The sequence below is a fragment of the Oncorhynchus mykiss genome, chromosome 3 (genome assembly GCF_013265735.2).
Source record: "Oncorhynchus mykiss isolate Arlee chromosome 3, USDA_OmykA_1.1, whole genome shotgun sequence".
Classification (NCBI taxonomy): Eukaryota; Metazoa; Chordata; class Actinopteri; order Salmoniformes; family Salmonidae; genus Oncorhynchus; species Oncorhynchus mykiss.
In genome coordinates this window covers 30,725,658-30,742,446 of record NC_048567.1, presented here as the reverse complement: position 1 = coordinate 30,742,446, position 16,789 = coordinate 30,725,658, and the positions used below count along the sequence as shown (strand labels likewise).

Genomic DNA, 16,789 nt, shown 5'->3' with positions numbered 1-16,789 from the left:
CACTGGCATGTAACAGCCCTCTGGAAGATGTTGAGTGTGGCCTGATGCCAGTGCGGAGCACCATGACTAACCTGGTATCCCCGGCTCCTCAGCGAGAGCCTAGTAGTCACATCCACTAGTCACATCCATCTCAACACAATCACACAACAAGCAGGGGCGGCACAAAGACATCTTTATTTGTCAGAGCAGGAGTAACAAAGGAATTCATTTGAGCAAAATAAAGAAAAACAGACAGATATCACCCTCACCACACTTGAAAGAACAACCCGTTTACTTTTTTATTTTACTTTATTTAGTTGTTTTTTTTAAATACAAATTTTATTTTTTTGTATTTTATTAACTTTTTCCTCTCTATTACTGTGGATGCCAAACTTATGAAAATGCCATGTTGGAACACAGAAGGGGGAGAGAAGGGAGGCAGTGCTTGGCTTAAGAAGCAATAACAATACAACGGATGCTAGTCAACAAGTGGCATGTTGTTCAGGGAAGAGGGGGGCGGGAACATTGTTGCCATAGACACTGTATAATGATTACCAGTATCTATCACGAGTTGATTGGTGTCAGTTGCAAGATGAGTACAGACTTAGAAGGGGTGAATACACCAGCAGCCTTCCACCAACACTACTGTGTTTGTAAAAAGTGGAGGGGGAAAAAAAACAGGGGGAAAAACTTCTCCTTTAAAACACCCCATCCATTCCACCTGCCTGTGTTTGCGTACATAGCTGTGGGAAAAGTGTATTTATTTAAACCCTACATTTGTCAGTTCAGAAGCGTGTGTCAGAGCATTCTTAGTAGCTCAGTGTGTGACAGTGTGTATATGTGCATGTTGGCGACCCTCTTCCCCTCCCTAAGTGAAACTCTGCCCCCCTCCGTTCACTCGGTGACTCTCCGGTAGAAGTAGAGGTAACCCAGGTCCTTGGGCGGCTTCTCTGAGGCACACACTTTCTGATCGTTAAAGATAACCCACCTGAGAGAGACAGAGAAGGAGAGAGACAGAGAGAGAGACAGAGAGAGCGAGAGAGACAGACAGACAGAGAGAGCGAGAGAGACAGACAGACAGAGAGAGCGAGAGAGACAGACAGACAGAGAGAGCGAGAGAGACAGACAGACAGAGAGAGCGAGAGAGACAGACAGACAGAGAGAGCGAGAGAGACAGACAGACAGACAGAGCGAGAGAGACAGACAGACAGACACAGACAGAGAGCAAGAGAGAGAAGAGAAAAAAAGACAGACATGAGAACACAAGAAAAAAGCACTTTAAAGCTTTGTCTAGATTGTTATAACCACAGAATCTCATCAGCAACACCGTGCACCACAGAAGTGGGCATTAAGTAGAATGACATTCATTTATAAAAAGGAGTGGTTTCTTCCATATGAAATGGAGAGAGAATGGCGCTTACTGTTGGTCCTTCTTGATGTGGCAGACGTAGTGGCCACACATAGTGCTCGTGCCCATGTGACTGATGAAGGCAAACAGTTCATACTCTGGAAGAGAGGGAGAGGAGGATAGAGGAGAAAATGGAAGATGTACATAGTAGAGACATCAGTGACAGTGAATCTATACTGCAATTTGACATAAACTTGAATACAGGGGGTTTTTCAAATTGAAAGACATGGACAGACAACAATTTGGAGTCTGTGCGCATTGTCAAAATACATGTAATATGCTTTCCACAAAGAGTAAATCATTAACTAATAAATGTTGAGGTGGAAAAAATTAAGTATATTCTTTGTTTTCCGGGAGTGCGTACATAGATGCTTTGAAGAGAATATTAAAATATGTTCAAACGTCCAACTCAAACTGGACCCACTCCCTTCCTCTCGCTGTTGACTTACTGCCGGGTCCGTCTCGGACTTTAGGCCCAGGAGGGGGCTCCCTGGACCCCTCGCTCTCGGCGGCCGAGCGGCCCCCCTCCGAAACCTCCATGGACTCTAGATCATCCAGGTGGGAGAAGATCCAGTCCACGGCGCGCTCTAGGACGTTACTCTGGAAGAGGAGAGGGATAGGAGAGACCACTTGGTTTAAGGTTGGCGACCTGACCAGCAGCACAAATGCAGAATGTATGTGTGAACGTCAACTGTGTGCTAGAATAGAGTATATTGTGCCAAAGGTCTAATCATACCTGTAAATTCCAAGAGGTGAATACAGCTACTGAGCATGTGCGAAATCTCTCTGCAGTTTTTGTATTTTTTAAACCAACATCAAGGAGTTCGGTCACTACAGCAGTGCTAGACATGAAGGGGAGTTTATTAAATTCATAGTAATGGTAAGGGAAACACCGTCTCACCGTGGCCCTCAGTGCTCGCGTGGCCTGGTCTCGGCTGAAGCCCATGGAGACGATGGTTGCTAGGTGCTCCTCAGAAATGCTCTCTGTGGGCGTGGTCCCGGGAGCGGAGCTGGTTCCCGGCAATACCAAGGGAGCGGAGAAATCTGCAGCCAATCACAGAGGGGGAGGAAACGTGAATATAATGTACATAATGAAATCAATTACATGCTGTCGTGAAATTACCATTGTAAAACATGAGTAACAACATTGCTGGAAATTATGAACTGGTTCTACTTCACGTTCAAACACATGGCAGTCCATACCATTTAACTTACGCTTTATAACACCTACTCATTCCAAGGGTTTTTTCTTTATTTTTGCTATTTTCTACATTGTAGAATAGTAAAGGACATCAAACTATGAAATAACACATATGGAATCATGTAGTAACCAAAAAAAAAAAAAAAGTTCAACAAATCAAAAATATATTTTATATTTGAGATTCTTCAAATAGCAAGCGAATAGCCCTACTTGGTAAAAGATCAAGTCCATATTATGGCAAAAACAGCTCAAATAAGCGAAGAGAAATGACAGTCCATCATTACTTTCAGACATGAAGGTCAGTCAATAAGGAACATTTCAAGAACCTTGAAAGTTTCGTCAAGTACAGTCGCAAAAACCATCAAGGGCTATGATGAATCTGGCTCTCATGAGGACCGCCACAGGAATGGAAGACCCAGAGTTAACTCTGCTGCAGAGGGTAAGTTTACCAAATTACCAGCCTCAGAAATTGCAGTCCAAATAAATGCATCACAGAGTTCAAGTAAGAGACACATCTTAACATCAACTGATCAGAGGAGACTGTGTGAATCTGGCCTTCATGGTCAAATTGATGCAAAGAACCCACTACTAAAGGACATCAATAAGAAGAAGAGACTTCCTTGGACCAAGAAACACAAGCAATGAACTCTAGACCGGTGGAGATTTGTCTTTTGGTCTGGAGTCCAAATTTGAGATTTTTGGTTCAAACCGCCGTGTCTTTGTGAGACGGCCCTGAATTTGTCTGAACCATCTCAGTGTTTCTACTTCCAATAGGGCGCTTCCCCTTTAATTCCCAATTAAATAGCCAGCATCAGCTGTGCAAAAGTGGGGTTGTGATGGTGGTGCGAATGTGTTCAACCCTCAGTTCCGAAGCTTCTTTACTCTGTTTGTTTTGTTGTACTTAAAAAGTGTGCTTTGTAGCCTTGTCTCAACTTTAACCCGGATCCACTAATTTCTTCCTTTGGACTACACATCTCAGTTGGTCTCAGCTGTTTCGTCGTGGCCTTTCTCAGCTGGAGATCTGTTGGCGGATTGGATTGTCTGACTGACCGATTGACTACAACTATTTTGCATACGGTATTTAATTTGTTTTAGTGTGATGTATACCGTGATGATTTATGTGGTCAGTTGTAGTTGAAGATTTATTGAGATTTGATACCCTTTATGGTTGTGTGGTAAAATAGTTATTGATTGTATAATTGAGACTGGGTTTACTCTACACTTTTATGAATGGGCAAACCATGCGTGACTAAGGTCACTTGAGTTCCCTGAACTCCTTTACCGGGCTGGACTCTTGTAGGCCCGAGGTACTGGACTTTTGAGGAACCCGAGCTCGTTGTTTGTTTTATTATGTGTGTGATCATTTATGTTGGTAATACAACCCACGCAAAAGAATACAGCTGTTTTCAAGCTATTTCTAATGTTTTAAGGGTTTATGAAAAGTGTATGTCCATCCTGACTTTTACATGAGTCCTTTGTATTGGTGTAGACTTGACGGACCAGATGGGACTCATTCCCTCCCAAACCAAAAGGAGAAATCAATATTTTCCCTGATAGGCACAACCTACCTGGCACCCCTATAAACAATAACCTCAAGTCAAAACCGTTACACGCGGTTTGGGTGAACTGATGATCTCCGCATGTGTGGTTCCCACCGTAAAGCATGGAGGTGTTATGGTGCTTTGCTGGTGACACTGTCAGTGATTTATTTAGAATTCAAGGCACACTTAACCAGCATGGCTACCACACATCCTGCAGCGATACGTTATCCCACCTGGTTTGCGCTTAGTAGGACTATAATTTGTTTTTCAACAGGACAACGACCCAACACACCACCAGGCTGTGTAAGGGCTATTTGACCAAGAAGTAGAGCGATGGAGTGCTGCACCAGATGATCTGGCATCGACAATCACCTGACCTCAACCAAATTGAGATAGTTTCGGATGAGTCGGACCGCAGATTGAAGGAAAATTAGCCAACAAGTACTCAGCATATGTGGGAACTCCTTCAAGACTGTTGGAAAAGCATTCCAGGTGAAGCTGGTTGAGAGAATGCCAAGAGCGTGCAAAGCTGTCAAGGCAAAGGGTGGCTACATGAAGAATCTCAAATAAAATATATTTTGATTTGTTTAACACGTTTTTGATTACGACATGATTCCATATGTGTTATTTCTAATCGACCTGGCCGGGGTATCCTGGAAGGATATTGATCTCATCCCGTCAGTAGAGGATGCCTGGATATTTAAAAAAAATGCCTTCCTAACCATCTTAAATAAACATGCCCCATTCAAGAAATTTAGAACCAGGAACAGATATAGCCCCTGGTTCTCCCCAGACCTGACTGCCCTTAACCAACACAAAAACGTCCTATGGCGTTCTGCATTAGCATCGAACAGCCCCCGTGATATGCAGCTGTTCAGGGAAGCTAGAAACCATTATACACAGGCAGTTAGAAAAGCCAAGGCTAGCTTTTTCAAGCAGAAATTTGCTTCCTGCAACACTAACTCAAAAAAGTTCTGGGACACTGTAAAGTCCATGAAGAATAAGAACACCTCCTCCCAGCTGCCCACTGCACTGAAGATAGGAAACACTGTCACCACTGATAAATCCACCATAATTGAGAATTTCAATAAGCATTTTTTTACAGCTGGCCATGCTTTCCACCTGGCTACTCCTACCCCGGTCAACAGCACTGCACCCCCCACAACAACTCGCCCAAGCCTTCCCCATTTCTCCTTCTCCCAAATCTGCTCAGCTGATGTTCTGAATGACCTGCAAAATCTGGACCCCTACAAATCAGCCGGGCTAGACAATCTGGACCCTTTCTTTCTAAAATTATCTGCCAAAATTATTGCCACCCCTATTACTAGCCTGTTCAACCTCTCTTTCGTGTCGTCTGAGATTCCCAAAGATTGGAAAGCAGCTGCGGTCATCCCCCTCTTCAAAGGGGGTGACACTCTTGACCCAAACTGCTACAGACCTATATCTATCCTACCATGCCTTTCTAAGGTCTTCGAAAGCCAAGTCAACAAACAGATTACCGACCATTTCGAATCTCACCATACCTTCTCTGCTATGCAATCTGGTTTCAGAGCTGGTCATGGGTGCACCTCAGCCACGCTCAAGGTCCTAAATTATATCTTAACCGCCATCGATAAGAAACATTACTGTGCAGCCGTATTCATTGATCTGGCCAAGGCTTTCGACTCTGTCAATCACCACATCCTCATCGGCAGACTCGACAGCCTTGGTTTCTCAAATGATTGCCTCGCCTGGTTCACCAACTACTTCTCTGATAGAGTTCAGTGTGTCAAATCGGAGGGTCTGCTGTCCGGACCTCTGGCAGTCTCTATGGGGGTGCCACAGGGTTCAATTCTTGGACCGACTCTCTTCTCTGTATACATCAATGAGGTCGCTCTTGCTGCTGGTGAGTCTCTGATCCACCTCTACGCAGACGACAGCATTCTGTATACTTCTGGCCCTTCTTTGGACACTGTTAACAACCCTCCAGGCAAGCTTCAATGCCATACAACTCTCCTTCCGTGGCCTCCAATTGCTTCTAAATACAAGTAAAACTAAATGCATGCTCTTCAACCGATCGCTACCTGTACCTACCCGCCTGTCCAACATTACTACTCTGGATGGCTCTGACTTAGAATACGTGGACAACTACAAATACTTAGGTGTCTGGTTAGACTGTAAACTCTCCTTCCAGACCCATATCAAACATCTCCAATCCAAAGTTAAATCTAGAATTGGCTTCCTATTTCGCAACAAAGCATCCTTCACTCATGCTGCCAAACATACCCTTGTAAAACTGACCATCCTACCAATCCTCGACTTTGGCGATGTCATTTACAAAATAGCCTCCAATACCCTACTCAACAAATTGGATGCAGTCTATCACAGTGCAATCCGTTTTGTCACCAAAGCCCCATATACTACCCACCATTGCGACCTGTACGCTCTCGTTGGCTGGCCCTCGCTTCATACTCGTCGCCAAACCCACTGGCTCCATGTCATCTACAAGACCCTGCTAGGTAAAGTCCCCCCTAATCTCAGCTCGCTGGTCACCATTGCATCTCCCACCTGTAGCACACGCTCCAGCAGGTATATCTCTCTAGTCACCCCCAAAACCAATTCTTTCTTTGGCCGCCTCTCCTTCCAGTTCTCTGCTGCCAATGACTGGAACGAACTACAAAAATCTCTGAAACTGGAAACACTCACTAGCTTTAAGCACCAACTGTCAGAGCAGCTCACAGATTACTGCACCTGTACATAGCCCACCTATAATTTAGCCCAAACAACTACCTCTTTCCCTACTGTATTTTATTTATTTATTTATTTATTTATTTATTTTGCTCCTTTGCACCCCATTATTTTTATTTCTACTTTGCACATTCTCCCATTGCAAATCTACCATTCCAGTGTTTTACTTGCTATATTGTATTTACTTTGCCACCATGGCCTTTTTGCCTTTACCTCCCTTATCTCACCTCATATATAGACTTGTTTATACTGTATTATTGACTGTATGTTTGTTTTACTCCATGTGTAACTCTGTGTCGTTGTATGTGTCGAACTGCTTTGCTTTATCTTAGCCAGGTCGCAATTGTAAATGAGAACTTGTTCTCAACTTGCCTACCTGGTTAAATAAAGGTGAAATAAAAATAAATAAAAATGTCATAGTTTTGATGTCTTCACTATTATTTTACAATGTTTTTTGACCGGTAGTGTACATTTCTCAACAAACACCACCCAATTATAGCCCTCCATGACAGACACACGTGTTTTACGGTATATTTGGCAAAACTGATCCTCCGGAACCTACCTGGGTCGTCCATGTGGCCCATGACCCAGTTCATGGCTGCGTCGATTCCAGTATTCCCAGTATAGTACACAGCCTTCCTGCAGGCCTCCAGTGGGAATCCCATCTCACACAACTGGGACACGGTAGAGTCATCCAGGACTGGGGCTGAGAGAGCGAGAGGAGGGGAGAGGGTCTAATTATATGGGTGCACTCCACAGACAGCAGCAACAATACGGATGTCATGAATGGTCCTAACAACTGCTGAGAAACTGGACATTTGGAGACAGCCAACAAAATAAAAGCACTTTGGCAAACCACATTAAACTCATTCAGGACAATAAGAGCAAAACCAAGTCTCTTTCCCACCATAGGATTGAAATGATAACTCACATCACCTCACTGAAAATACAAAACCAAATTTCTAAAAGGTGTAAACACAAAAACATGGAGAAAACATAAGAGGGAAAGAAGAAAAGGAAAATATGACGACGGAACGAAGGGATGAAGGAAGGAAAGATCAGAAAGGACAGAGACTGACACAGTAGTGGGGAGTAGAGCGAGTCGTCCTCATCGTTGCCGTGGGAACCCAGGATACCTTTGACCTCCACGTCAGGGGTCATGAGAGGGGGTGGGGCCACCTCTGGCAGAAGCTCCTCTCCCGGCTGCTGGCCGGTCCCACGGAGCGCAGTCAGGTCCAGCGTGTCGGGAACGTCGATGCTTACGTCTGCAGGGACAAACAAACATCTATTTAGTTGACAGGAACTGTGCCACATTCATCCCACATTTCAGTTCTCACATTAATGGAAAAGTAATTTAAAAATGTGTGGTTCCTTGGACTTGTCAAGCAACTACAATGGAATTTCCCACTTGAATTGAACTGATGTTGTCTGTGATAACCCACAGGTGTAGATGTTGCATGTGTATGTACAGTGCCTTGCGAAAGTATTCGGCCCCCTTGAACTTTGCGACCTTTTGCCACATTTCAGGCTTCAAACATAAAGATATAAAACTGTATTTTTTTGTGAAGAATCAACAACAAGTGGGACACAATCATGAAGTGGAACGACATTTATTGGATATTTCAAACTTTTTTAACAAATCAAAAACTGAAAAATTGGGCGTGCAAAATTATTCAGCCCCTTTACTTTCAGTGCAGCAAACTCTCTCCAGAAGTTCAGTGAGGATCTCTGAATGATCCAATGTTGACCTAAATGACTAATGATGATAAATACAATCCACCTGTGTGTAATCAAGTCTCCGTATAAATGCACCTGCACTGTGATAGTCTCAGAGGTCCGTTAAAAGCGCAGAGAGCATCATGAAGAACAAGGAACACACCAGGCAGGTCCGAGATACTGTTGTGAAGAAGTTTAAAGCCGGATTTGGATACAAAAAGATTTCCCAAGCTTTAAACCTCCCAAGGAGCACTGTGCAAGCGATAATATTGAAATGGAAGGAGTATCAGACCACTGCAAATCTACCAAGACCTGGCCGTCCCTCTAAACTTTCAGCTCATACAAGGAGAAGACTGATCAGAGATGCAGCCAAGAGGCCCATGATCACTCTGGATGAACTGCAGAGATCTACAGCTGAGGTGGGAGACTCTGTCCATAGGACAACAATCAGTCGTATATTGCACAAATCTGGCCTTTATGGAAGAGTGGCAAGAAGAAAGCCATTTCTTAAAGATATCCATAAAAAGTGTTGTTTAAAGTTTGCCACAAGCTACCTGGGAGACACACCAAACATGTGGAAGAAGGTGCTCTGGTCAGATGAAACCAAAATTGAACTTTTTGGCAACAATGCAAAACGTTATCTTTGGCGTAAAAGCAACACAGCTCATCACCCTGAACACATCATCCCCACTGTCAAACATGGTGGTGGCAGCATCATGGTTTGGGCCTGCTTTTCTTCAGCAGGGACAGGGAAGATGGTTAAAATTGATGGGAAGATGGATGGAGCCAAATACAGGACCATTCTGGAAGAAAACCTGATGGAGTCTGCAAAAGACCTGAGACTGGGACGGAGATTTGTCTTCCAACAAGACAACGATCCAAAACATAAAGCAAAATCTACAATGGAACGGTTCAAAAATAAACATATCCAGGTGTTAGAATGGCCAAGTCCAAGTCCAGACCTGAATCCAATCGAGAATCTGTGGAAAGAACTGAAAACTGCTGTTCACAAATGCTCTCCATCCAACCTCACTGAGCTCGAGCTGTTTTGCAAGGAGGAATGGGAAAAAATTTCAGTCAGTACCCCAAGCGACTTACAGCTGTAATCGCAGCAAAAGGTGGCGCTACAAAGTATTAACTTAAGGGGGCTGAATAATTTTGCACGCCCAATTTTTCAGTTTTTGATTTGTTAAAAAAAGTTTGAAATATCCAATAAATGTTGTTCCACTTCATGATTGTGTCCCACTTGTTGATTCTTCACAAAAAAATACAGTTTTATATCTTTATGTTTGAAGCCTGAAATGTGGCAAAAGGTCGCAAAGTTCAAGGGGGCCGAATACTTTCGCAAGGCACTGTAAATTAAAATGGTATTCAATACAGAAGATCATGTCGACCTTGTTTACACTGTGTGCAGAGCAGACTACTCACCTAGTTTCTTGGGGACCCAGTCCTGTCCAAAAGTGAACTTCTTAACCTGGATAACCATGTGGTCAGGGAAAGAGGCAAAGCGGGTGGTCCTGAAAGAGGGATGAAGCAGGAGCGAGACTAATTACAAACTACATTTTCCCTTGGAAAATGCATTGATGGGATGATTTAATTCAGAGTTTTCCAACTCCAGTCCCCCAGTACAGCACACGTTTTTGTTGGACCCCCAGACAAGCTCACCTGATTCAACTCATTGAGGGCTTGATGACAAGTTGAATCAGGCGTGCCTGTCCGGGGCTATTACAAAAATGTGTGCCGTTGTGGGTACTCGTGGACTGGAGTTGGGAAAGACATTTAATTGACAGGGAAACTGATTGATAGATTGACAGACTGAGTGAATTGTGTGCGTTGTCATACTTGGTGGCGGTGGTCTTGGCCTGCGCAGCGGAGCTCCAGAAGTCTGTGAGCGTCTCTGGTTCGCTGAGAGCCGCCATGCACGCTGTGAACGGGATACAGGCACGCACCGGCGCGGGGGGAGGGGCTCCCGACGAGTCTGCCTCCTCACGCCGACGCTCAGCCTCCTGCAGCTCCTCTGATGGAGAGAGGGAGGGATAATTGATGTATTCAATTTAAATACATTTTATTTTGTGAAGAATATATTTGACTTATAAAAACTTGTTGGTTGACTTATTTAACAAGGCTTCAATAAAAACCAAGGGAATTGACACAATAACAAACTACATTTCCCATGAGCCCCTCACCCGTGTTGGTGGCCTGGTCCATGGGCACAGGTAGCTGGAGGATGTAGTCCACCCTCTGCGTGTACTTTGCTTTCTGTGACTGCTGACAGACGATCCTCTCCTCTACCAGGAAACGGAAGGCTTCAGATGGGTTCACCCCCGAACGACAGTTTCTCTGAGGTAGTTAATAAAACAAAACTAAGAAAAGGGGGGACAACAGGAGGGGGGGGGGACTGATGACAGAAGATGGAAAGACTTTACCTCCACCATATTAATGAAGTGTAATAAGAACTCCTGGGCGTCTTGTTGCCGATTGGTGGAGAACTCCGGGTGGCCCCGCCCAACAAGTGCTTTGAACATACGCGCTGCTATGCCAACCTGGTCACCCTGGAAATCATAAAATTGTTATTTAAACAATGTAAACACAACTGGAAAAACCTTGTCATGTTTGGAGACAGGTGTTTGAGGCGCCAGTGCTACGGTTGCTAGCATTCTGACTTAAGAAAAACTTCTGAACAATCTTCTTGCGCTTTCCATTCACTTACTCTGGGTTCAGAGCTGGGTTCAGAACCCTCTCCTGGGTCAGGGGCTGGTTTGGAATACTCGCCCGACAACAGACCATAGCCCAGCTTTGCTCTGAAATAAGGAAGAGATGTTGAACACCAAAACAACATTGGAATAAAGTCAATTTAAGATGTATAAATAGAGGATAATAAAAACAGGAATTACTGATCTATCCGGACAAATCCTATTTCTTAAACTAAACAGCCTTATAAATCAGGGGAAAGTGTTGAAGGAGATTTGGTCAGCAGATAGAGTCAGCTTGCATTTTCCCCCCAAATACTTAAAAATAAGTGCTAACGATTACCATCCCCGTATCTTATCTAATGCTAGTCTTGGCCATAGAAATGGATAGTTTTTTTTCTCAGATAAGTGAACAGTTAGTGACATCTGGTGGAGAAAGGCTGGCCTTCAGACAATGACCTACTGTCCATCCAAACATAACACATGCATCTCACAGTGCCAATGTGCGTGCCATTAACATTTGTATGCCAGTGTGACTAGCTTTGAATACACGTGCGTGTTATAACCTTGACACTGTGATACTTCCAGACACAGGTGTGTGTAGTCTCAAGGTTGTTGGGAAAGGGCAGGTTTAATAAGCCGTTTGACGCAAAAATGGATAACAACGTTAAGCTTGTGTGAGTGTGTGCATGCTACACTGAAAAATAAAAACGCATTTGGTGGAAACTCACACTTGGGTTTTGAAGTCCTGGGTGGGGTCGCTTGGAGCTTCATTGAAGATCTTGTCAATGTTGGAGACGTACCTGAGGGGTACACACACACGACAGGGGTACACACACACGACAGAGGTTTCGTGCGTATTTTCCAGCACTCTTTTTACAATCCATCTCAATTGCTCTTTATCTCAGGGACAATGGGCCCTGGTCAAAAGTAGCACACTAGAAATGGAATAGGGTTGCATCTGGGACGCAGACTAAGAGGTAGAAGTGATAGACGGTTACTGACTTGCTCTGGAAGTCAGGCACGGTGAAGAGGACTTGCATGACCGAGTTGAGGTAGCAGCTGTTGCCCAGGTTCTTCATGCCAGTGAGGCCGGGGCCCGACAGAGGCCGCAGGGTGGCCCCTGACTCCTGGATCACCTCCCACTCCCCCACACGCTGGTTCACCGCTATCTCCAGCTCTGTCATCGTATGCTCCGTCTGCATGGGAGGGAGGGAAAGACAGGTGTTGAGGAGAGAGAGGAGAAACGGGGAAGGAATGGGAGTGGGGAAGACACTGACAGATGAACCAGATGGAGAGGACTGATCACACAGAGTCCCATCTCTAATTGTGTTGTTATAACACAAATATGAGCTGTTGAAAATGGGGCCAAGGCAGCTTTGAACACCATTTTGTCTCTAAAAGCACCGGTAAGGCAAGTACGGAAAAGTATAGTCCATATTCATGAAAGAAAATATCTGTCACTAAAGACGACGAGTCAGGAGAGGACCTGCCCATAGAGACCCTGTATCTTTATTGATTTTGGCAGTAGTACCTTTTCCATGGTCATCATGTCGATGCCAAAGTGGGACAGGTGTTCGGGGAGCTTTGGATCCAGTACCATATCATCCTCGTCATAGGAGTACACATCTGGAAAGGCCACAGAAGCAAGTCATACATCAAAAGCTCAAAGAATACAGCCTCTAACCAAGCTACAACTGTCTTCAAGTCCTTTTCCTTGCCAGTGTTCTGTTAATCTTTCCCTTTCAATAATTTAAGGGTGTCAATATGGATTCTGTGACTGCTGGAATATTGGGACTAGTAAGAAGCACTTGGTAAATAAAACGGAATTGTGTTGTTTCAAGTGTCCAAGTATTCGTATTGTGTTGCCATCACCTGCGCCGTCGGGGGTGATGGTACCCAGTTTGACGGCTAGAGGGTGTCCCGTCTGCTGGAAGTGCAGGAGGGCATGGTTGTTCCCCCCGGAGCCATCGAAATACCTGCGACCGCAGAACACCCTCCCGTCTGACAGGTTCATCCACAGGTTCTCCTGCAGGTCACACACCTCACACCGCCAACCACTGGAAGACAGAGATGGAGCAAAGGGAGAAAGTTAGAGGCAGAGAGCAAAAGGAAGAATCATCGAATGATGGAGAGGAAGACAGAGAGGGAATGAGAGATTGATTGACAGAGAATGAACATTCTCTAAAACATTTATTTAGGCTACATATTGACATACATTATTTAATATATTAATTACACCATCAGACCTTGTATATGATCCAAGTCGAGGATGAAATGAATGGACATTTATGATGCAAAAGGAGCAAAATTGTTGAGTTCCTTTAACGCTGGAATGCTCGTGATATTCTAGCCAATGCCAGCTCAGAACAACAATCGAGCCTAACAAGCCTCTCACCTGGGAGGGATCTTGGTGCCGTTGTTGAGCTGCTTGAGTTCGACAGCGTGCCGGGACACCGCACGCACCTCGCCGTCCCACTGCTGCACCTGCAGGGCGTGAGACACCGAGTCTGCAGACATCAGCCCTGCCATGGCTAGAGATACCTAAAGGAATATAGAGAAGGTTATAAGCGGTTACAACAAGAATGCATGGTCAATCTATATGAAGTGTAATACCTAGAGCAGGGGTCGACAACAGGCTGCCCACGGGACAAAACCATCCCGCTAGTGGTCCCCCCCACTACTAAATTCAGATAAAATTAGTTTACTTTAGGAAATCTGTTCCTAAATCCTCCCCACAAAAAGGTGATAGTGTCTCAATTATTTTCAATCTCTTTTTTGGGCTTAGCTGTGGTCAATTTGCAGTGTCAAAATGATAATTAATTTCCATCTCCCTGACCATTTAAAAAAAGTTTCAGATGCATACACTAACTATGAATGGATTCAAAACTACATGCCCATGGCAATGATAGGGCCTCTTTCTAAACACAGACAAACACACAACACTTAAGACATAATTAGCAAAGTTGAGGCAGCACTTGAAGTGTTCACCCACAAAGTGTCTCACCCGCTCTCTCACAACATCTGGCATGGTGGCGAGGTCATCGGATGTAACTTCCTGTCTATCAGGGAAGAGGACGACCTTTACTTCCTCCTCATACTGCTCCTGCTCAACATTGAACCCTCCCTCGATCCCTGAGACAGAGAGGAGGAGGAGTGTAAATAGACATATTATATCGGTATCATTGGTATATCATGGCAAAGTAATTTCTGAAAGTTTTGGCTACAACCGGATAGAAGGGAAAATGTTGGTGTCAGCGTCCCTGAAGGCTAGCCTGTGTACCAGTATGTTTAGCTATCATATGCTAAACACATGCTCGTCATGACATGGAATACAGGGAGTGGAATGTTAGTAGAAACAGACTGGTACACAGGCTACCTGAAGGCTTTCGGGGTTCTTTGCACCCGCCATAGGCCCGTCTGAAAATGTGTTACTGTTAACTCTGCTGTTACCTATGGCTAATCGGGTGGGCTTCTTCTTGGGTGGGTCACCGGATCCAGAGTTCTCATCATCTTCCTTCTGGGGAAAATGACAATTCAGATTTTGTGAATTGTGGAATGTCTCCATCCGCAAGAAAGGTGGTTCATTCATAGTGTATATCTTCTTATAGAGACGTTGAGCAAACCAAACAGAAGTAACTGCCATTTAAACCAGCTGAACTGTCCTGATGGCACATTGTCATTAGATGCTGCCACTTCCCGGTCATACTGTGTAAAGGTGTATTACTTTTGTGCTGTCTAGAGAGCAATAATTTTGAAAACTGAAATGTGACACTCAATGTGTTTGTTGTTTGGCCACTATTCAGCCTCAAGTGCCTCTATTGCTGGCTAGACTCTGCCAGACTTCAGTAAAAGGTTTGAAGGAACCGTGTGTAACTCACCGGAGCTTTGCGGGTCCGGGAGATGTGCAGGTAAGCCCGCTGTCCACTCCTGGTGTGGTGTCGATCCACATACTGGCTGCCGAACCCAAGGAAACTGTTCATGCACACATACAGGCCTCCTTCACTCTCCTAAAAAAAAAATATTTTTTTAATTATAAAAAAATAATGCGAGAACAACATTAAGGTTAGTCATTACATTGGCTGCTTGGTAACTCGTTTACCCAACAACCTATTTGGATGTAACCGTACAGTAGTTGAAGTTTTCCACGCGACCAACTCATAGCATTGAAGATCATCATGACAACTGACAGTGTGATTATCTAGCATGCTAACTAGCAAGTGAACTTTAGTTAGCTAAACAGTTGGAATGACACGTCAAGTGGCAGCTATAGTTAGCCAACTGGCTAACTAGCGTTAAACTTGAAAGGTAACGTTGGCTAACTACGTATCGTTACTGTGAGTTCATTGACAACTGGTCATGATGATACTCGGAAATGATTAGACAACCACTGGTTACAGTAGCTAGCTAATGTTAGCTGAATGCTAAAGATGTTAGCTTGCTGGTTAACGTTTCTCAATGTAGCTACAGTAGCTAACGAGTTAACGCGTTAGCTAGCTATTGTTATGACTAGCTAACTACCAACCTAGCCAGCTGTAGCTGTATAACTGGTAATACACAAATAAAAATATAAAAAACATCCCCAAAGAAAAAGCATATATAAAAGAGGTGTAATTCGAAGCCAATAATGTTAGATGAGAAGATGGTTACTCACCGGAGAAGAAAATGACAAGGCGCATTCGTCTTTGTGGACACGGTCCCCGGGCCTCGGAACCCGGATTGTAGACAAAACCGACATCAAAACCTCGCTTACCTCCGCCATCTCAACCTAACTAATTCTGTCTTCCAGTCGGACACTTGTTCCTCTGAGTTTGGACCCCAGCTTTTGATTCTCCAGCTTTGACTACTGTCTGTTTGTACTGCTCTTCCCCTCTCTCTCTCTCTCTGTTTGTCCGTCTTTCTCCCAATGAATGGCTTGACGCCTCCCTGTTTGTGTGGACGCCAGGCCGAACGCGCATAGCACGCTCCGGGTAGCGTGATAATCGTAATATATAAAGTACAAACTACCGCACAATTATGCGATGTTGTGTTTGAAAGAGAAACATTAATTAAGTATGAATTGAGATCGCCAATGAATCAAATTTATATTAAAACGTTATTTAACTTCTAACAAAGACATGCAATAAAACGCACAGGCAAAATAGACACCATCTGCTTATATCACGCATAGCCTTTTCAGTAATTACGGTCATGTTTAAGGACTGGCGATGTCTGGGTTTTTTAAAGCAACAAATGAACTACTACCACCGCCTGGGTGGAAAGAGAACTTCACACAAACCCCAAATATGGCAATGAAATTGTCTATTAATTGTAATTAATAGACTATGGAAAAAAGATACAGGATTGGATGTGTCATATCAGCTGCCACATTTAATGCTGATTAACAAATGACTTTGTAGTCAAACAGGGTAAATATTTGACATGTTGCATGTTCAGACCTGCCATGATTTATGTTTGGTTAGTGGGACTTTGGTAAAGTAGGTCTATATAGCCTAAATAGTTCGATTTAAGAAATTATGCTATGAAA

General features: G+C 44.1%; 1 protein-coding gene across 3 annotated transcripts; it reads right to left on the bottom strand.

Annotated features, from left to right (window-relative positions):
- Window positions 1–155: 155 nt before the first annotated feature.
- LOC110518030 (ubiquitin carboxyl-terminal hydrolase 5) lies at window positions 156–16,441 on the bottom strand. 3 transcript variants are annotated; one of them, XM_036973810.1, is made up of 20 exons: window positions 15,917–16,441; window positions 15,144–15,272; window positions 14,716–14,782; window positions 14,270–14,397; window positions 13,661–13,806; window positions 13,138–13,322; window positions 12,797–12,891; window positions 12,268–12,461; window positions 11,994–12,065; window positions 11,283–11,373; window positions 10,999–11,124; window positions 10,759–10,912; window positions 10,415–10,589; window positions 10,001–10,089; window positions 7,936–8,121; window positions 7,419–7,562; window positions 2,289–2,431; window positions 1,837–1,987; window positions 1,401–1,485; window positions 156–967 (listed from the first exon to the last, which is right to left on the bottom strand). In XM_036973810.1, the coding sequence occupies exons 1-20, from the start codon at window positions 16,022–16,024 to the stop codon at window positions 874–876; spliced, it is 2,562 nt and encodes an 853-aa protein (XP_036829705.1). In that variant the 5' UTR covers window positions 16,025–16,441; the 3' UTR covers window positions 156–873. The 3 variants fall into 3 exon arrangements, with proteins under 3 accessions (XP_036829705.1, XP_036829707.1, XP_036829706.1); XM_036973812.1 differs by having other exon boundaries at window positions 7,993–8,121; XM_036973811.1 differs by having other exon boundaries at window positions 14,716–14,779.
- Window positions 16,442–16,789: the final 348 nt, after the last annotated feature.

What these genes read in the sequence shown, in the direction of transcription:
- LOC110518030 (XM_036973810.1), bottom strand. Translation starts at nt 16,024, where the DNA reads ATGGCGGAGGTAAGCGAGGTTTTGATGTCGGTTTTGTCTACAATCCGG. An exon ending in GCCAAGACCACCGCCACCAA is followed by an intron (nt 10,090 to 10,414) that starts GTATGACAACGC and finishes TCCCTCTTTCAG; the next exon opens with GACCACCCGCTTTGCCTCTT. An exon ending in CTGGGTCCCCAAGAAACTAG is followed by an intron (nt 8,122 to 10,000) that starts GTGAGTAGTCTG and finishes TTGTCCCTGCAG; the next exon opens with ACGTAAGCATCGACGTTCCC.